The sequence below is a fragment of the Pinus tabuliformis genome, chromosome 5_2 (assembly GCF_031772625.1).
Source record: "Pinus tabuliformis cultivar Carrire ecotype Pingquan chromosome 5_2, CPIR1, whole genome shotgun sequence".
NCBI lineage: Eukaryota > Viridiplantae > Streptophyta > Pinopsida > Pinales > Pinaceae > Pinus > Pinus tabuliformis.
Genome location: NC_142306.1, coordinates 373,480,135 through 373,497,631, shown reverse-complemented (window position 1 = coordinate 373,497,631; position 17,497 = coordinate 373,480,135). Strand labels below are relative to the sequence as shown.

At 39.5% G+C, this 17,497-nt stretch overlaps 1 protein-coding gene across 4 annotated transcripts in view; it reads right to left on the bottom strand.

Moving 5' to 3' along the window:
• The window catches only part of LOC149159009 (ethanolamine-phosphate cytidylyltransferase-like), a 287,363-nt gene that overhangs the window by 168,865 nt on the left and 101,001 nt on the right, over positions 1 to 17,497 (bottom strand). For all 4 annotated transcript variants that reach the window (XR_016261739.1, XR_016261738.1, XM_089436395.1 and 1 more), the window contains exons 4-6: positions 9,838 to 9,909; positions 8,852 to 8,919; positions 8,010 to 8,130 (exon numbers count right to left, since the gene is read on the bottom strand). Coding sequence is in view for 2 of the 4 variants with exons in the window: in XM_089436395.1 (XP_089292521.1) it covers positions 8,010 to 8,130; positions 8,852 to 8,919; positions 9,838 to 9,909 (261 nt within the window). In the remaining 2 variants the exon portion in view is untranslated. The remainder of the gene's footprint in view (positions 1 to 8,009; positions 8,131 to 8,851; positions 8,920 to 9,837; positions 9,910 to 17,497) is intronic.

The window sequence follows — 17,497 nt, the reverse complement described above, 5'->3', positions numbered from 1 at the left end:
GTATATATAGTTGTTATGTCTCCATAATAAGCCGACATGTCCATTGAACCGATGTGTCACCTTTTATGAGCCGACTTGACAGTTATATATATTTTGAGGCCAACATGATTGTTCTCTTCATCGTTTTGCTGGTTGATGTCTTCAGGAGGATTGTGCTTGTCTTGGAGGGTTGATCTAGACTCTAGGTTGACTCATATACATTTTATATTTGCTCAAGAAGAGCTCTTCATGACTTTGACTCTTTAATAATAAATCCTAAGGCTCTCAATGGGAGCCATCTATAAAATAAACCTCTTGCTCATGAAACCCATGCGGCAAGGAATAATAATAAATTCATTTTCTTATTTACAAAAATCATAATTACAATGTCATGAAGATCGAACCTAGTTACACTTTCTTCAACAATCTTATCCTGTGGAGGTCTGATATTCAAGTTATTTTGCTAGAAAGAATACCCCAAGTCCTCTTATCTTTGTGCTCACTATGTATATTCATGATAAATTAATTACAAGTTTGCTCATGTTCAAATTTATTGTCATTTCCTCTTATACTTCTTAGTGCCTTATAGATTAGTCATGGTTGTCGAAGTGTCTTCCCATAATGTGAAATCTCCACTATAAAAATTATATAAATTAAATTTGTAAACAAAATATCATACAACAATGGGTCACCAAACTATTTGTCAAAACAACACACTATGTAAACTCAATAAACTCAGAAAAATACAACAATAGATTTGTGTTGGAACATTACACTTAATTCTGGGTGACATTTACTTTTCTCCTAAAGTGACTTTATAAGTGGTAAAGTCAATTTAATTTAAAAGTGACTTTATAAGTGGTAAAGTTACATTATAATTTAAAAGTGACTTTATAAGTGGTAAAGTTACATTCTAATTTAAAGGTGACTTTATTAAAGTCAATGAAGAATTAGAAAGTGAAAAAGTGACTATGGAAATAAAAGGCTAAGTGGGTCTTTATTTAAGTGGGTGAGTTAAAAAAAATAGAAAGTGAGAATTAAATGCACATTTATTCTCATCCCTGGATCTAAATGAATCTCAACCATTAGATCTTAGGGTAACCCAAAAGGTCATTTACATAATAAAAGGAGAAGAGAAGAAGAAAAGATCAATTCATTCTTTCATGAGCATTTGAGAGAAAGAGAAGAGAGAGCAAAGAGAAAATTTATGAGCAATGAAGAAGTGAAGGAGAGCAGCAAGAAGACATTGCAGCGAATCTGGGCTGCAACATTTATTGGCACACATCCCAAGGCAAAACGTACAGCAGGAGAAAGGCACAGAAATTGAGGAAGAGGGACAACACAGAAATCGAGGAAGAGGGATAGCAGCAAGGGCATGAATTTTGAAGCAGATTTGGGCATGAATTTCGAGGCAATCGTATTGTTGAAATCCGTACAGTCTATATAGCAAGTTCTGGGCACATTTTTCGAGGTAGATCGTATAGAATTTAATGTTGTTTTATTGCTATAAAAATTTATGTTTTGGCTGTTTTTGCTTATTGGCACAATTTTCGAGGTGGAGTTCAAGCACAAAATTCGAGATAAGTTGTAATTTGTGGTTGCTAGAATTTTTACTGTGTATTTCAGTTTCTCTGCAAAAGCATTTTCAGAAATAAAGAAGAACTCTCAAACTGGTTTTCCCCAAAAGTTGTAAGGGGTTTTTCCAGGGTCACATTGACCAAAAATCACTGTGTTATTTTTTGTGTGGCTGTCATAATTTTGCTGTGTTTTATTTCTGCAATTTCAGCAGTTGTGAAATCTCTAGATTTGTGTTTTCATAAAATATTGTCATTTCCAGATTTTAGACCTTTTATCATGCTTGGATTTAAAACTAAATGCACGGAGTGAAAAGGAAAACTAATAACCGAAGTGGGGGTTGAAATTTCTTCATGGTATCAGAGCTTGGTTCACTAAAAAGTATAATTTGGGCCAGTGAAGTGAAAATTACAGCAAGCTGATTTTTTACATAGAAAACAGAAACCTTTACCATAGATTTGAAAATTTCAATTTGGTAGGACAGTGAAACATGTCTTTGGGTTTGAGAATTGAAGACAGGTTGGATGGGCAGAACAACTATAGTGCATGGAAGAAGAGAATCCAGAGCATCTTTGAGAAAGCAGAAGTTTGGGGCATTATGCTAAATACCACACAGAACCTAGTAGTAGTACTTGTTGACCTTGTACAGTTGGCAGAGTTTAACAAAAAGAATGTTAAGGCAAAAAGATTGATTCTGGAAGGAATCAAAGACCATGTCATTCCTCATGTGAGAGGAAAGACTTATGCACATGAGATGTGGACAGCCTTGACCAGTGTTTACCAGAGCTCAAATGGAAACAGAAAAATGGTCCTAAAAGGACAACTGAAGGCCATTAAAATAGCTAAGACTCACAGTGCTACAGCATACCTCACAAAGATCACTTCAATGAGAGATGAGTTGGCAGCCGTAGGTGAGATCATTGCACCCACTGAGTTGGTGAGGATTGCTTTGAATGGTCTTCCCAAGACATGGGAGAATTTTGTGGATGGTATTGTTGCACAGGAAAACCTTCCCGATTGGGAGAGGTTGTGGGATGATTGCATTCAGAATGAGATCAGAGAGAACCATCTTGGGGCAACCAAACAGGTGCAGGAGGATGACAATGTGGCATTGTTAGCAAGAGGCAAGAAGGGCAGAGCAAAGAAGCAAGCTTCCAACAGTGGAGGCAAAGGCAAAGGTAAAGGCAAGCAGCAAAACAAGGAGGACTATTCCAAAATCAAATGTTGGAATTGTCAAAAGTTGGGACACTATGCTGTTGTGTGTCCGGAGAAGAAGAACAAGAAATGGAAAGACAAACCCATGGCAGCTTTTGCAGAGATAGCGAGCTTCATAGAGAGCTTTGATCGGGAGTTTGGATTCATAGCTTGTGAGGCCACTAGTCCAGGATCACCTGCCATACAGGTTCAGAGGGAGTGTGCATTCTGCGCTACTAGCAGAGCATCTTCTAGCATTTGGTATGTTGGTAGTGGCGCTTCCCGCCACATGACAGGAGTCAGAGTACTTCTCAGAGCTTTCAGAGGGTGACACTGATATGGAGGTAGTACTTGGTGATGACAGCATTGTTAGAGTAGTCGATGTGGGGACATTGACATTTGATATGGGACCCAAACCTCCCTTCAAAGTGTCAGATGTTCTATATGTACCTGGAATGAAGAAGAACCTGATATCCGTCTCGGCACTTGAGGACAGAGGGTATGATGTGTTGTTTAGGAGAGGGCAGGTGCTTATATATCCTAGGGGAACTCCAACTTCTTCAGCTAGAGAGATTGGTGTGCGCCATGCCAAGGTGTATAAGTTCTCATTCCAGCCCCTGATGGCATTAAGTAGCAGCACTCGAGACAGGACCGACAACAGATCTAGCAATTCAGAGTTGTGTGAGATTTGGCACCGCAGGATGGAGCACATGTATCATGGGGCCTTGAGTACATTGCGGGAGATCCCCACTGGTGTGCCAGATTTCAGTTCTGATCACCTTGATGGATGTAGAGGATGTGCTATGGGGAAGTTTGCTAGATCCCCTTTTCCCAGCAGTGACAGTAGAGCGACCGGGATCCTTGACTTGATTCATACCGATGTGAGTGGTCGAATGTCTCATGTATCCTTGAGTGGCTATGAGTACTATGTTTAATTCATTGATGACCACTCCAGGAAGACATGGATTTATTTCTTGAAAACCAAGAGTGAGGTCTTCAAGCGGTTTCAAGAGTTCAAAGGTCTTGTGGAGACCCAAACAGGTAGGAAGATCAAGGTCCTCAGGTCGGACAATGGAGGGGAGTATACCCTTGGTGAGTTTGTTGATTTTTATGCTGAGGCAGGCATTAGGAGGGAGTTCACAGTTCCTTACTACCCCCAGCAGAATGGGGTTGCAGAGAGGAAGAACATATCCATTGCAGGGGCTACCAAAGCCATGCTTCATTATCAGGGGTTACCTTTATTTTTGTGGGCAGAGGCCTGCAACACTGCTGTGTACTTGCAGAACAAGAGTCCACATCATTCCTTGGGGAAAGTGACTTTGGAGGAGGCTTTTTCTGGGAAGAAGCCTGATGTTGGGCACTTTTGTATCTTTGGGTGCCTTACATATTCCTATGTCCCCAAGGAGAATAGGACCAAGCTAGAGCCCAAAACAGACAAGGGAATCTTTGTGGGTTATAGCGAGACCTCGAAAGCTTATCGGATTTATATTCCTGCGTAAAGGAAAGTGGTTGTCAGGTAGGATGTGAAGTTCGAGGAGGAGAGAGCTTTTAGGAGGTCACGAGATATCCAGAGTCACCAGACCCTCAGGAGCAGCTGAGTTAGTCACAGGGATCTAGTGGCTAGGGATCAGGAGGTACATCAATTACAGTGTCAAGTCCATCAGTGAGCAGTGGCTCTCAGAGTCAGGTGGGTGGTTCTTCGGGCAGCATGCAAGGCAGTCCGCATAGCAGTTCATAGGGTAGTCCATTAATGGACAATTCGCACGGTACTTCAGCATCTACAAGCACAGATTCAAGCATGAGGTCAATTGGCAGGCCTTCAGAAGTTCAGGCTTCTGATGATGATGAGGATTCTTTCACTCCGGTGGGAGAAGCATGCTCAGGGAAGAGGAAGCCCAAGTGGCTTCAAGATACCTTGCACGAGGCCACATCAGTTGCTGGGCCAAAGAGACAGGTTAGAGAGAGTAAACCACCTGAGCGGTTTTGTAGTTACATGGCATTAGTGACAAGCATTGTTGACTCCGCGCCTTCTAGTTATGGGGAGGCAGCCAGCCAACAGGTCTGGAGAGAGGCCATGATGGAGAAGTATTCTTCTATTATGAAGAACAATGTTTGGGAAGTAGTGCCAAGGCCTGAAGGTAAATCAATTGTTACTCTCAGATGGCTCTACAAGATAAAGCATGTTGCAGATGGCAGCATCAAGAAGTTCAAAGCTGGATTTGTAGCGAGAGGGTTCTAACAGGTAGAGGGAGTTGACTATGAGGAGACCTTCTCTCCCGTAGCTCGGTATACATCTATTCACTCCATTATATCGATTGCAGCAGAGATGGGTTGGAAGATCCACCAGATGGTTGTGAAGACCGCATTTTTCAATGGCTTCATTCAAGAGGAAGTTTATATTGAGCAGCCACAGGGCTTTGAGGTGCATGGGAAGGAGTCCCATGTATGCAGATTGAAAAAGGCACTCTATGGCCTGAAGCAAGCTCCTAGAGCTTGGTACTCGAGGATTGATACATACTTGTAGCAATTGGGTTTCACAAAGAGTGAGGTTGATCCGATCGTATACTGGTGAGGAGCCTCTCATTCTGGTGTTGTATGTTGATGACTTGATCATCACTGGTGCAAAGAGACTAATTGAGGGCTGCAAGAGAGATCTTGCTTCAAAGTTTGAGATGCTTGATGCATTATTTTCTGGGATTGGAGGTGTGGCAGAAGGAAGGGCATTTCTTCCTAGGACAAGGGAAATACATTGTGGATATTCTTAGCAGATTTCACATGGAGGACTGTAAACCCATGTCTACAACTATGATCACTAACTGCAAGAAGCTTCATGCTTCTGATTCTGAGTTGGTGGATCCTACTCTATACAGACAGTTGATTGGTTGTTTGATGTATTTGGTCAACACTCGACCAGATATATGTTTTGCAGTTAACACTATGAGTCAGTTCATGTGTGAGCCCAGGAGAGTGCACAGGGTGGCTGCAAAACACATTCTTTGTTATTCGCAGGGGACAGTGGATTTTGGTCTAGATTATAGACAGGGTGATGGAGTGAGACTGGCAGGGTGCACAGATTCAAATTGGGCAGGTTGTGTTTCAGATAGGAAGAGTACTTCTGGGTGTTGTTTTGGGTTGGGTACGGCAGTTGTGTCGTGGATCGGCCGAAAACAACAGTTAGTTGCATTGAGCTCAGCTGAGGCAGAGTATATGGCTGCTAGTTTGGCTAGTTGTGAGGCCATATGGCTTCAGAAGATGTTGTTTGGTCTATTTGGTTAGGCATTGAGACCTTCAGTAATTCACTGTGATAATCAGAATTGCATAAAACTCACGGAAAATCCAGTTTTTCATGACAGGTCAAAGCATATTGAGATCAAGTAACACTTCATTAGAGACTATGTCCAAAAGGGAGTTGTCAAGCTTGAGTACATTTCCACAAATGAGCAGGTAGCGGACATTTTCACCAAAGCCTTACCACGGGGCAAGCATGTCTACTTCAAAGACAAGATGGGAGTGGTGAGGAACACTTTCCTCGATAAGAGGGAGTGTTAAAATTTGGGTACCAGAAAACAAGTGGTTCCCTAAGGCTTTGATCTTTGGCCTAAGGAAAAGTGTCCAAATTTATTTTTACTTTTCTCCTAAAGTGACTTTATAAGTGGTAAAGTCAATTTAATTTAAAAGTGACTTTATAAGTGGTAAAGTTACATTCTAATTTAAAAGTGACTTTATAAGTGGTAAAGTTACATTCTAATTTAAAGGTGACTTTATTAAAGTCAATGAAGAATTAGAAAGTGAAAAAGTGACTATGGAAATAAAACGCTAAGTGGGTCTTTATTTAAGTGGGTCAGTTAAAAAAATAGAAAGTGAGAATTAAATGCACATTTATTCTCATCCCTAGATCTAAATGAATCTCAACCATTAGATCTTAGGGTAACCCAAAAAGTCATTTACATAATAAAAGGAGAAGAGAAGAAGAAAATATCAATTCATTCTTTCATGAGCATTTGAGAGAAAGAGAAGAGAGAGCAAGGAGAAAATTTATGAGCAGTGAGGAAGTGAAGGAGAGCAGCAAGAAGACATTTCAGCGAATCTGGGCAGCAGCATTTATTGGCATGCATCCCAAGGCAAAACGTACAGTAGGAGAAAGGCACAGAAATCGAGGAAGAGGGACAGTAGCAAGGGCATGAATTTTGAAGCAGATTTGGGCATGAATTTCGAGGCAATTGTATTACTGAAATCTGTACAGTCCGTACAGCAAATTCTAGGTACATTTTTCAAGGCAAGCTATACAGCATTTAATGCTATTTTATTACTGTTAAAAATTATGTTTTGGTTGTTTGCTGATTGGCACGATTTTCGAGGTGGAGTTCAAGCACAAAAATCGAGATAAGTTGTAATTTGTGGTTGCTGGAATTTTTACTGTGTATTTCAGTTTCTCTGTAAAAGCATTTTCAGAAATAAAGAAGAACTCTCAAACTGGTTTTCCCCAAGAGTTGTAGGGGGTTTTTCCAGGGTCACATTGACCAAAAATCAGTGTTATTTTCTGTGTGTGGCTGTCATAATTTCGCTGTGTTTTATTTTTGCAATTTCAACAGTTGTGAAATCTCTAAATTTGTGTTTTCAGAAAATATTGTCATTTCCAGATTTTAGAATTTTTATCATGTTTGGATTTAAAACTAAATGCATGGAGTGATAAGGAAAACTGATAACCAAAGTGGGGGTTGAAATTTCTTCAAAAGTTAATTTGAGACTTTTACCATATCTGGTGTATGTGTGTGCACTAAGTCTAGTGCCCACAAAAATCTAACAACAGATATCACAGGATTAAAAAAGATGGATTTGCAATGTATCCTTCTCCCAAATGCAATAATAGTAATTTCCAACCTATTTATGCTTTCACAAAATTTCAGTAAGGGAACAATCTGTAGTTCATGCTTACAAGAATCAAACTACTTATTTACCCAAAAGAAGGGTTTCCATAAAGTTTGTCATAAAAAGGATATCGCACAGGACACACATCCATAAGTTCTGCATGCTAGTATAATTTCAAAAGCAAATTACAAAAACAATATCATAAATTTATTCATGAATTTATGCCACCATGATATCTTCATATGATCAATAACCTCTGACCTAAATAGAAAAGGAACAAAGTATCACTAAACTTGTATTCAATTCTGAAAATGGTAGAGAGAAAAATACGAGAACAAAAAATACAAAATTGTATAAGAGATGCTATAAATACAACAGAGAAAAGGACAAACCATATCTTTTGTGACCTCCCATGGAGCACCAATTATAACCTCATCCACATATCGACAAGCTAACACACTAAGGCTGCGTTCGTGGAGATTCATTATAGGATGATGAAGCCCTCTGTGGTCACTGCAATAACACAAATAAGAAGGTCAATAAATCAAAGAGCACTCTGTGATTAGCTATGCCTTAACCAATTATTAAAGGAAAAATAGTAAGGTTCATTTCAACAGCTGCATTAAGATTTGATTACATGCAAAATCTTAAAACAAATGAACTTGGCATATTTTGAAATCACTATGTATTCAACTTCTAACAAATGAAAAATCTCAACCATGACAATGCAGAAAATATCTGCAAAGGATACATAAATTTCAATGCAGAACAAAAAAAACAAAAAGCAAAAAACAAAAAATTGAAAAAGAAGAAATTTCAAACATTAGTATAGCAAAAATTCAGAAGTTGCCTATTTCTATAAAGCATGATACAAGACTCCAATAGCAGATCTATCTAGCTACAGATAACTAAATTTCATACAGCTGTGTTACAATTCATGAATCGATTTCCTGATTCAACAAACAGTGAGTCATTAAAGAATACACAAGATTCAATGATAGAAAAATGTCAAATGTATATTTTCTTTCATGATTGCAATTCACATGCATATTCAAGGCATGCATAATGCATGATACTACCAGTCTCTAACCCCCAAAGTGTTCATTAACTGTTTGCCTTGTACAAATGTTCTGAAGTTTGAAAACAAACAAAATTAACGTGAACTTTATGAGAATAACGCATATTACAGTCAGATGCACAATAAGCAGATTTAAATATCTGATGTGAATGTTACCTGACAGTTTGATCTGTATGGATACCAACAAGTAAAAAGTCCCCAAGCTCCCGAGCACGTTTTAGAATCTACAAAAGAAAAGGCATTCAATGATATCATTGCAGCCAATGACTTTATTAACCCAGCCCACACAAATTATTTTCATTTGAATGTACAATCCATGTTTGTTTGAAAAAAAAACATATTATTTATTTCCTTTAGAGATTCTATGTATTACAAGATTACTTCATAAGCTGAGACCAAGAATGTGTTAGTCACCTATGATGCATAAATTTCTCTTGCAAGCATGCACATATGGAGAACATTTTCTAGCCACTCTCTTTTTGCCTTGACTTCAAAACCTAAATGCCATTGTAACAATCTAACCGAGGACATTAGGGGTCAGCAAGTGGCATTGCCTCCATCTGCCTTCACTACATCATTAAAAGATGCATGTACTGTCAATTTAAATTAAAAACACCCAAAAGCCATATTCACCATGCACCAGATTTCCTTTCAAATGGCATAAAGGACAAGTCCATCTGAATCTCTGACCCAATAGACTTAAGCATCAGGAATCTTGTGTACACCTTCCCACCCACAAACATGCGAGAGCAGAGATAGGGGAGTTAAAGCAACAAACTGAGAGTGTACTTCCAAACAATTCCATGCACTCCTCACTTTCACTAGATATGGTACAATCCTAGCCACTGAGTAACCTCCTTCCTCCAGATTCTCATCTCATGGAATGAACAACATTGCCTTAACCAAATTAAAGTTCCGACTTCAGACTCCAAATGTAAATAATATCTACACTACTCACATTTACAAACATGACAAGAAAATATAAAAGCATAGAAAAGATGGAATATTATTCAGCATAGTTATAAATTAGTGCCTGGCCTTCCCTTAACAATGTGAGAGCTATAAACACACCACATCTAAAACGCTATCATTTAAAGAATGCCCTCGATATTCAAGAATCAAACTAATGCTATCCATATTACCTCCACATGTCCAGCATGAAAGAGATCAAATGCACCATCAATGTAGACAATGTGTGCATCTGGTCCAGGACCCTGCATCATGTACATAGATAAATACTTTTGTCAGAAGGAAGGCCTACTTTTATGCTAGATAAAACTGTAAGCATGAAAGGAAAATGGTAGTCAAGATGAAGCTGAAAATAGTATTTAATGTATCTAAAAGTGCTTACTGAAATCATCCATCAAATTTCGTATTATTATATATTAAAGTTAAAACATTCATGCAAAAGGATCACAAATATGAGGCAAAACAATGGACTACAACACTCGCTAGAAGCTGTAAATGAACTTATAAGTGGATAAACACTTTGTCAGATGAGAAACTTAGTTATATTCTATAGGAATTGTAAAGCATGAAAGGATAATGGCAGTCATGCCAACACTGAACATTGTATTAATGTCTCTACACATCCTTTTGGATACATTCATCTCATTTTGTCTAATTATACCAATGACAAAAAGTGTGTAAAAGGATCATAAATAAAAGGAAAAACAATGGACCAAGATTCTAAGTAGACACAATAAATCAACAGGTAAGGATAAAATCGTTGCAGAGTGTAGAGGTAACATATAGAAGAAAGAAGAAAAAAAATGAGATACATGACAATAACGTTACGAATTTCCGCTGGCAAAGCTCAAATGTAACTCCATGCTCATTAACTACCAATGTTTTCATTGTTCAACCTAGATTGGGAGGCCTGCACCAGGGACTAACAAAGTTCGCCCATTATCACTTATACCGCTTACAATTTAACTTCACATAGCTATAGTCACCAAGTTGTGACATACATGTTAGTTTCTGCTATTCAACCTATTGTCGCCTGAAGTGAACACCTAAGGCACAACGCTCAAAGTAGGGGTTGTCACTCTGATCCCTACTCACTCTGTTTAGACTCTCTCCTAGCTAAGTCAAGGGGGGTAGTCCCTGTTACCACTCAAACCAATAGGGGACCTAAAAGGGGTTCCTAAGAGGGCAACTGCTAGGTTAAGGGCAATGGTGGAGGCTTAGCCCACTATCACCACAGCTAAGTCTCCCTGCTCTTTACGGACTTTCACCAATGGGAGGAGTCCCGGTAGTGTAGGGATCACTTGTAAAGTATATGTCAATGGATAGGTGGAAAGTGACCCTGGAAACCCTTTCCCAAGGATGGAGTGAAGAATGGAACTTGCTTGCTCTTTAAGCAAGGGACTTGGTCCTCCAGGGGTAAGGGGTGAGGATTGGAGGGTTGAGGGAGAAGGAATAGGCTTATAGACAAGGTTCTCAATCCCTATAATCCTTGGGAAACTTGGATTCCCAAATGGTCCTTGAAAAATAATCTTTATTGAGAAGTGGGACCACATAGGGCCAAGTGGAGCCAGTCTAGGTTTGGAGATGGAATGTAGCAACCAATGATGTTCTTATCCTGGACAAGGTGAAAGGAAAGGACCAAACAAGAATATTTACTTCAAAGGTTGAATTGATCCTGTTGAGGTCTAGCCTTGGGGATGCCTAGGAAAAATTTGATCCTAAGGCTAGGGCTTGGGATTCCTAGAGATTTTGTCATTAGAATTACCTCAAATTTGGAGGAGAGGGAGAGGGGACCCACCAGTGCAGCAACCTATAGGAGATCGAAATTTTTCCTTGTGTCAATTCCCGAGAAATTGATGCCCTAGGTGACCTAATGGGGCTAGACCTAGGGAAAAGGGGGAAAAGAGGATTAAAATGATCACCCTTTTTGAGGGATCAATGCCTAATTCACTTGGGGATATGGAGTTAAGGATGATGATGAGTAAGAACTTGGTTTTTTTATCAAGTAGGCCCAGAAAGTCAGCTTCATCCAATGTTGAGAGAAAGAAAAGGAAAGTGGCCTTCAAGCATTTATACTTCACAGCAAATGATGCAAGCTTATCGAGACAAATAATCTCTAGGACATTTCATTCATATAACATTGGCCCATACATTAAATTAGCTAAAACATGCTTAATTCCACATTTCAATTATGCAACAACTAGCCCTAATTTTAGCAGTATGTAGCAACAATAATAACAACGTCAAAATTCACTTACAACGTTATAGAATATATCCAACCAACATTTTGTTTGTAAGACAAAGCTCCAAGACAAGAAAAATAGCCCAAATCCATACATCAAAATTTATCCACTAGCTTGATCTTGCTACTTGATGGCCTGTGGCTTGTCTTGATGATGGTAGCTAGATTGCTTAGCTGAACTGAGAGCTAACTAAAGAAAGTCTCCCAAAAAATATCCTCCAAGGAACCCATGATGATGGTGCTCTCAATGGGTCTGAGGGCACATAAATGAACCCATGGTTCTCCATATGAATCGGAGACGCCTGTAGATCCTCTGCAAGGATCCAAGTAGTGGAATGAATGTTGCCATGACATCGTACAAATCCTGGGACACCTACCAAGAGTGTGGGGCTCCTGTGGGGACCTGTTGGGCATAATGTACCAAGCATATCACCATCATCCCAAAAGTGGATCGCTAGTAGTCTTTGAGCATCGATGAAGATCCATGGAGTGTTGTCTGTTGCTATGGACGCCAATGGCTCTCTATGCACACCCTATATGTGCCAATGTAGACCTTTGGGGTTAGGATCTCATATAGGGAGACTAAACCCAAATGGAAACCACCTATAAGCCTGCATAAGATCCAATGCGTCCCCTAGGCTTCCAGTACAACCAGTCATTAAAATAATCGGGTAAAAGAATTTACAAATCATGGATAACAAAGTGGGCACTTCATAATGGCATGTCGTTCTGTGGTGGGCTTTGGCATTTGCTAGTGTCTCCAAGCTACAAAGGGGGGTTAACCAAGTACCTTATTAGGTGGTTTCGGCCCTTAACAGGAATAGTATGTCCAAGGTACATCCCTCTAAGGGGGGTGGCAAGTGATAAATAAGTGGAATGGAGTAGGGAATGAGAAGGGCAATTTTGGGCCACATATTGGGGCATAGGGGTAGCTAGATAAGGGGAAGCCCACACCTGGGTAGGTAATGTGTAGGAGGAAGCAATCATGGTACATGAGGTGCCCCGGTCTTGAATTTCCACCCTTCTTTATATGCCTTTTGTCTTTTATGAATTTTCTTTAATTAATTGCTCAAGGCTCAAAGGACAAGAGCATGATGTGTAAGCTATAGCAGTGATTACCCCCTTTGACGTAGGGCAGTTCATTGCCCTCCAGGGGTTGGGACAATTATGTGTTCCTAGTTGATAAAGAAGGCTCATCTAGGGCCCATGGTACCAGGGTGATGACCATGGATTGGGGTAGAGCTCATGTATTGGCTTTTGCCCACGTGCTGATTATTTTGTCCTGGCCATCTTTTGCATTTTGTGGTACAATATCCTATTAAATGTGGCCAATTATGCTTTTTTCTTTTCTTTTAACTGCTTCAACCTCTGGGGCATCATTATAGGCCTGACCCAAGGTGGGGGCAAGGGGATAGGAAGGTTGGCCCTATGTGGACCCAAGTGGGAAAAATGATGAATGGGGTACAGTGAGTAGAAACGAAGTAATATATGCAGATAAAGGAGCGGGACCATGCACCCAAAGTCGGGTTTCCCAAGTAGTACTACCCTAGAACTAAATGGTCAATAAAGGAGATCCCACGCGACTAAGATCCAAGGGTAACAACCAAAAGAGATCAAGGGGACAAGAGCACAAACTAAGCCCACCCTTTCCGCGAAATCCCCCCATCAATCCATACTTAGAAGTATCCATGATAAGTAAACCCAATTCTCAATTACCAAATGACAAGACATACCTTTAGATTCAAGAGGTCCACCTTCAAACATACGATCAATACAAGTGGGTGAGGGACCACATGGCTGGCTCTGCTGGCAAAGAAATAGCACAACGAGCTAGTAAGAGGTTGCAAGGGGTTGTTGGCTACCGGTTGAGGCTCATCATGGAGAAAAAATTGTCCTAGGGATATCACCCATGAAGTGGTGGGTAACAGTCCCTAAAGGTGACTCTCTTTGTTAAACGTTTTGACACAAATCACACTACATATCTCTAATCTTCCCTCAATAAAAGAAGACTTGCAAGGTCGAGTAGAAGATGAAGATACATATCTTTGATCTGCCCTCGCTCAAGAAGACTTGGAAGGCCGAGGAGAAGATGAAGTTACATATCTCTAATCTGCTCTCACTCAAGGAAACTTGGAAGGTCGAATAGAAGACTAAGTTTGAGGCATACATTTTTTTGTGTTTCTGTGGCTCGTTCCTATGGAAGAAATGCGAAGCTCTGAGGCACATTGTTTTGTGATATATGTGAAGGTCTAAGGCTCGTCATCTCTGTGATATACGTGAAGGTATGAGCCTCATCACCTCTGTTGCATGTGTGAAGGTCTTATGCTCTTTGTGATTTGACGTTGACCTAGTTGCAGACCTTCTTGGAGGACGGATTTCTGAATTTTGTTTTGGCATATTGGAGGGTTGGCTTGACAATTGTGAGAGGTCACCTTGCTAGTTAGTTTTTGTTTATGTCTTGATGCCTTGATTAGAATATTCTTATGTACAATTTGATGAATTGAACTCTCTCTCTCTCATATGGAAAGATTATTAGGTTTTCACCCTTGTGGGGTTCTGTCCCAAGAAATTTTGATGTCTCTTGTTTTATTGTCTCACTGTGATGTTTACTTCTTTACTAATCTCAATGGTTGAAATTTTCAAGTATAATTGCTTAATGATTGGAATGCTATAAAGAATTCAAATTGTATCACTGGAAGTAGTTATCAATTTGAAAATTGTTCTAGTCTACCTAGCTACTAGAAAATCAACAAAGCACACCACCCACTAACCTAGGAGAAAGTGTACACATGTCAATGATCAATCGATGAGGTGGATGGATGATGTGAGTGGGTTGTCAAACCCTAGGGTACATGCACAGTTAGCCCATTAATCAATTCAAAACTCGACAACCTCCTAAAAATGTGTGCCAAAGGATAAGGATGTGACGTGGATAAGTTGGCATACATGAACAGGGCTACGATGAGGTTCAACAAAGTGGCTTTCAATGGGCTGCCTCAACATGTGTGCCAAAGTGGGAACAACTAGTCTCCCGTGTGTACCACATCAAGTTCCATCCCCTCGTAACAAAGCAACAAAAATACTTAGGAATTACCATAAATGAAAATTTATAACATTTAAGCATAAATAGGCTGATAATTAAGCACTCAACCTAAGGTTTTGGGATTAACTAATAATATCCTAAACCAGTCAGGTGTGTTCATATTAGAAAAAGTAAAAATATGAGAAATGAGGGATTAATATGGAATAAAACTTAGGGAATTAAAATTTAAAAGTGTGATGCACCCTCTAGATGGAAAGAAGTCAAATGTAACTGCAATGTGGATTTTACCTATATAATAGGTAGAGATGTGATGTGATACACAAACTACCTGTGTAAAATGATGAAATGTGATGAAGGTGTAAGTCTGGAGTCAAATCCACCTAGCCAAAAAGTGATGATATGCTTGTGAAATACAAATTACCTAGGTGAAATTATGAAAACGTTATGAATGTTACAGAACATGCATGAAACTAGGAAACACCAAGGAAGCAAATCACCATGCCACAGGACACTGACTACAAAGATATGAACTAACCATGCAACACAAAGTGGAAGTGACTAGAGTCTAGGCATGACTAGGTAACCACCATAAAATCAATCTATGAAGAGCATGATACACAATTCAAGAAATTACCATCATCATTGAAACCTTTGGAAGCCTAGAATCGTCTTACCATCCTACAGAAAATCTGAGTTGTGTGATCAAAATCACATGTGAAATACCCATGCATTATGTTGGGTAACAGGGACTTATGCAAATGGCCTATGTTGACAATTCGTGTATAACCTATTTCATCCCATAAATTAATGGTTTACTTCTTATTATATGGCCTGAACGTTTGTATGTTGTTTTGTAATTGCTACAATCTAGACAATTGATGCTCAAACGGTTAATCACTAACTTACTATGGATGCCAATTCTATCTTCATGATAAAGTGGTATTCATCTACAAGTAGCACAAATATGCGTGTTTTCATATAACCTACAACTAAATTGGCATTCTACATGTTTTTTTAATGTAAATGCAATATAATATGCCAATATATCTATCTATCTATATATATATATAGCATAACCACACAATCCAAATTAGTATAACAGAGCAAGGTTGCTACAATGTGGGAGCGAGAGTGCCAAAAACCCTTGAGAGCAGTGTGTCTCAAGAGCGAAACATATCTCAAGGGTTTTTGGCACTCTCGCTCCCACATTGTAGCAACCTTGCTCTGTTATACTAATTTGGATTGTGTGGTTATGCTATGCCAATCCTTTTTGGCCTGAGGCAATCATGATTTTATTTTTTATGCTTAGACCTATGGATGAATAGATTCTCAAGATCATGTGAGAGGACATCATTAGACAGTTTGGTCGAGTTACTTGTGTTGATCCTCCAGTGCATACTAAGCCCCAAGATAGCCTTCTATGTAAAGAAATTCATGGAGTAGAGAGAAGAACTTTTTGTTCGACTCCCCTGCACTCTGCAACACTAGATGCTTGCTCTCCAAATCCCCATCAGGCAATTTCGAGTTGGTTCTCATCATCCTCGTCATCTTCAAGTTGAAACCAACCATCACATGACACAAGAAGACAAGATCTGCCAAATCTGCCATCTTCATGAGATCTTGACAGAGGAACGATTCATCTTCAAGTGCCCCATCTATTAAGAGATTAGGGGACTATTTTACTGTGTTTTCAAGGCATCTTAGACATCCAATACATGTTCTTTATTTTCCCGAACCAAAGATGCATGGCCTTTTACCTAAGGGAGGCCCTTGGATTCACTCTCTCTACCCTCTCCAACACAAATCAGACATTCCAGTCGATTACAAATTTCATTCTGATGCGTCCATTAAATAGAGACACTAAAAGGCAGGAAAACATCAACACTGCATCAAGCATTGAATGTGTAAAACCTTGAGAGGCCACCAGCACTAGATCAAATAGACCCTTGCAGTCATGTCATCTCAAATACTAGGATATTTCACACCACACAAGCAATCAAGGTGCTTTCTCAAGGTCTTGGCCATGGGCTTTAGCATGCAAACAGCGAAACATATCTCATACGGTATACCATATCTACCTGCTCCTATAGACCATCCAACCAATCATCTATCAGAAGTTTCCTCTCTTCGACCTCATGTTAGGAGGGAGAGCATCAAGGGATGTTGATTGTCCCCCAGGTAAGACATATCCCTCAAAGGTCCAATGGTTCTTGGCCTTCAGTTGTCCACAGGTTTTGCTTATATTGCATCATCACTTTGATATGTGCTCCATGTTGATAGGGCTTAGACTTTGGATCTTTCTCAACATAGACTAGATTTTATTTTATCATTATTTTCCAATGGCCACATTCCCCCACTTCCTATTTTCACCGATATATTTTGCAGTCTCATTGACCTATTTGTTGTCATTTGTTGGACACAATAAAATTATCTTATCTCGTCCTTAATCTAGAGATCTATTCCTTTTTTATGACAACAACGTTCCAGCACCTAAAGAATGTAATTTTGGTTCTACACTTGAATAGATATTATGGCTTTTTACTTGGGA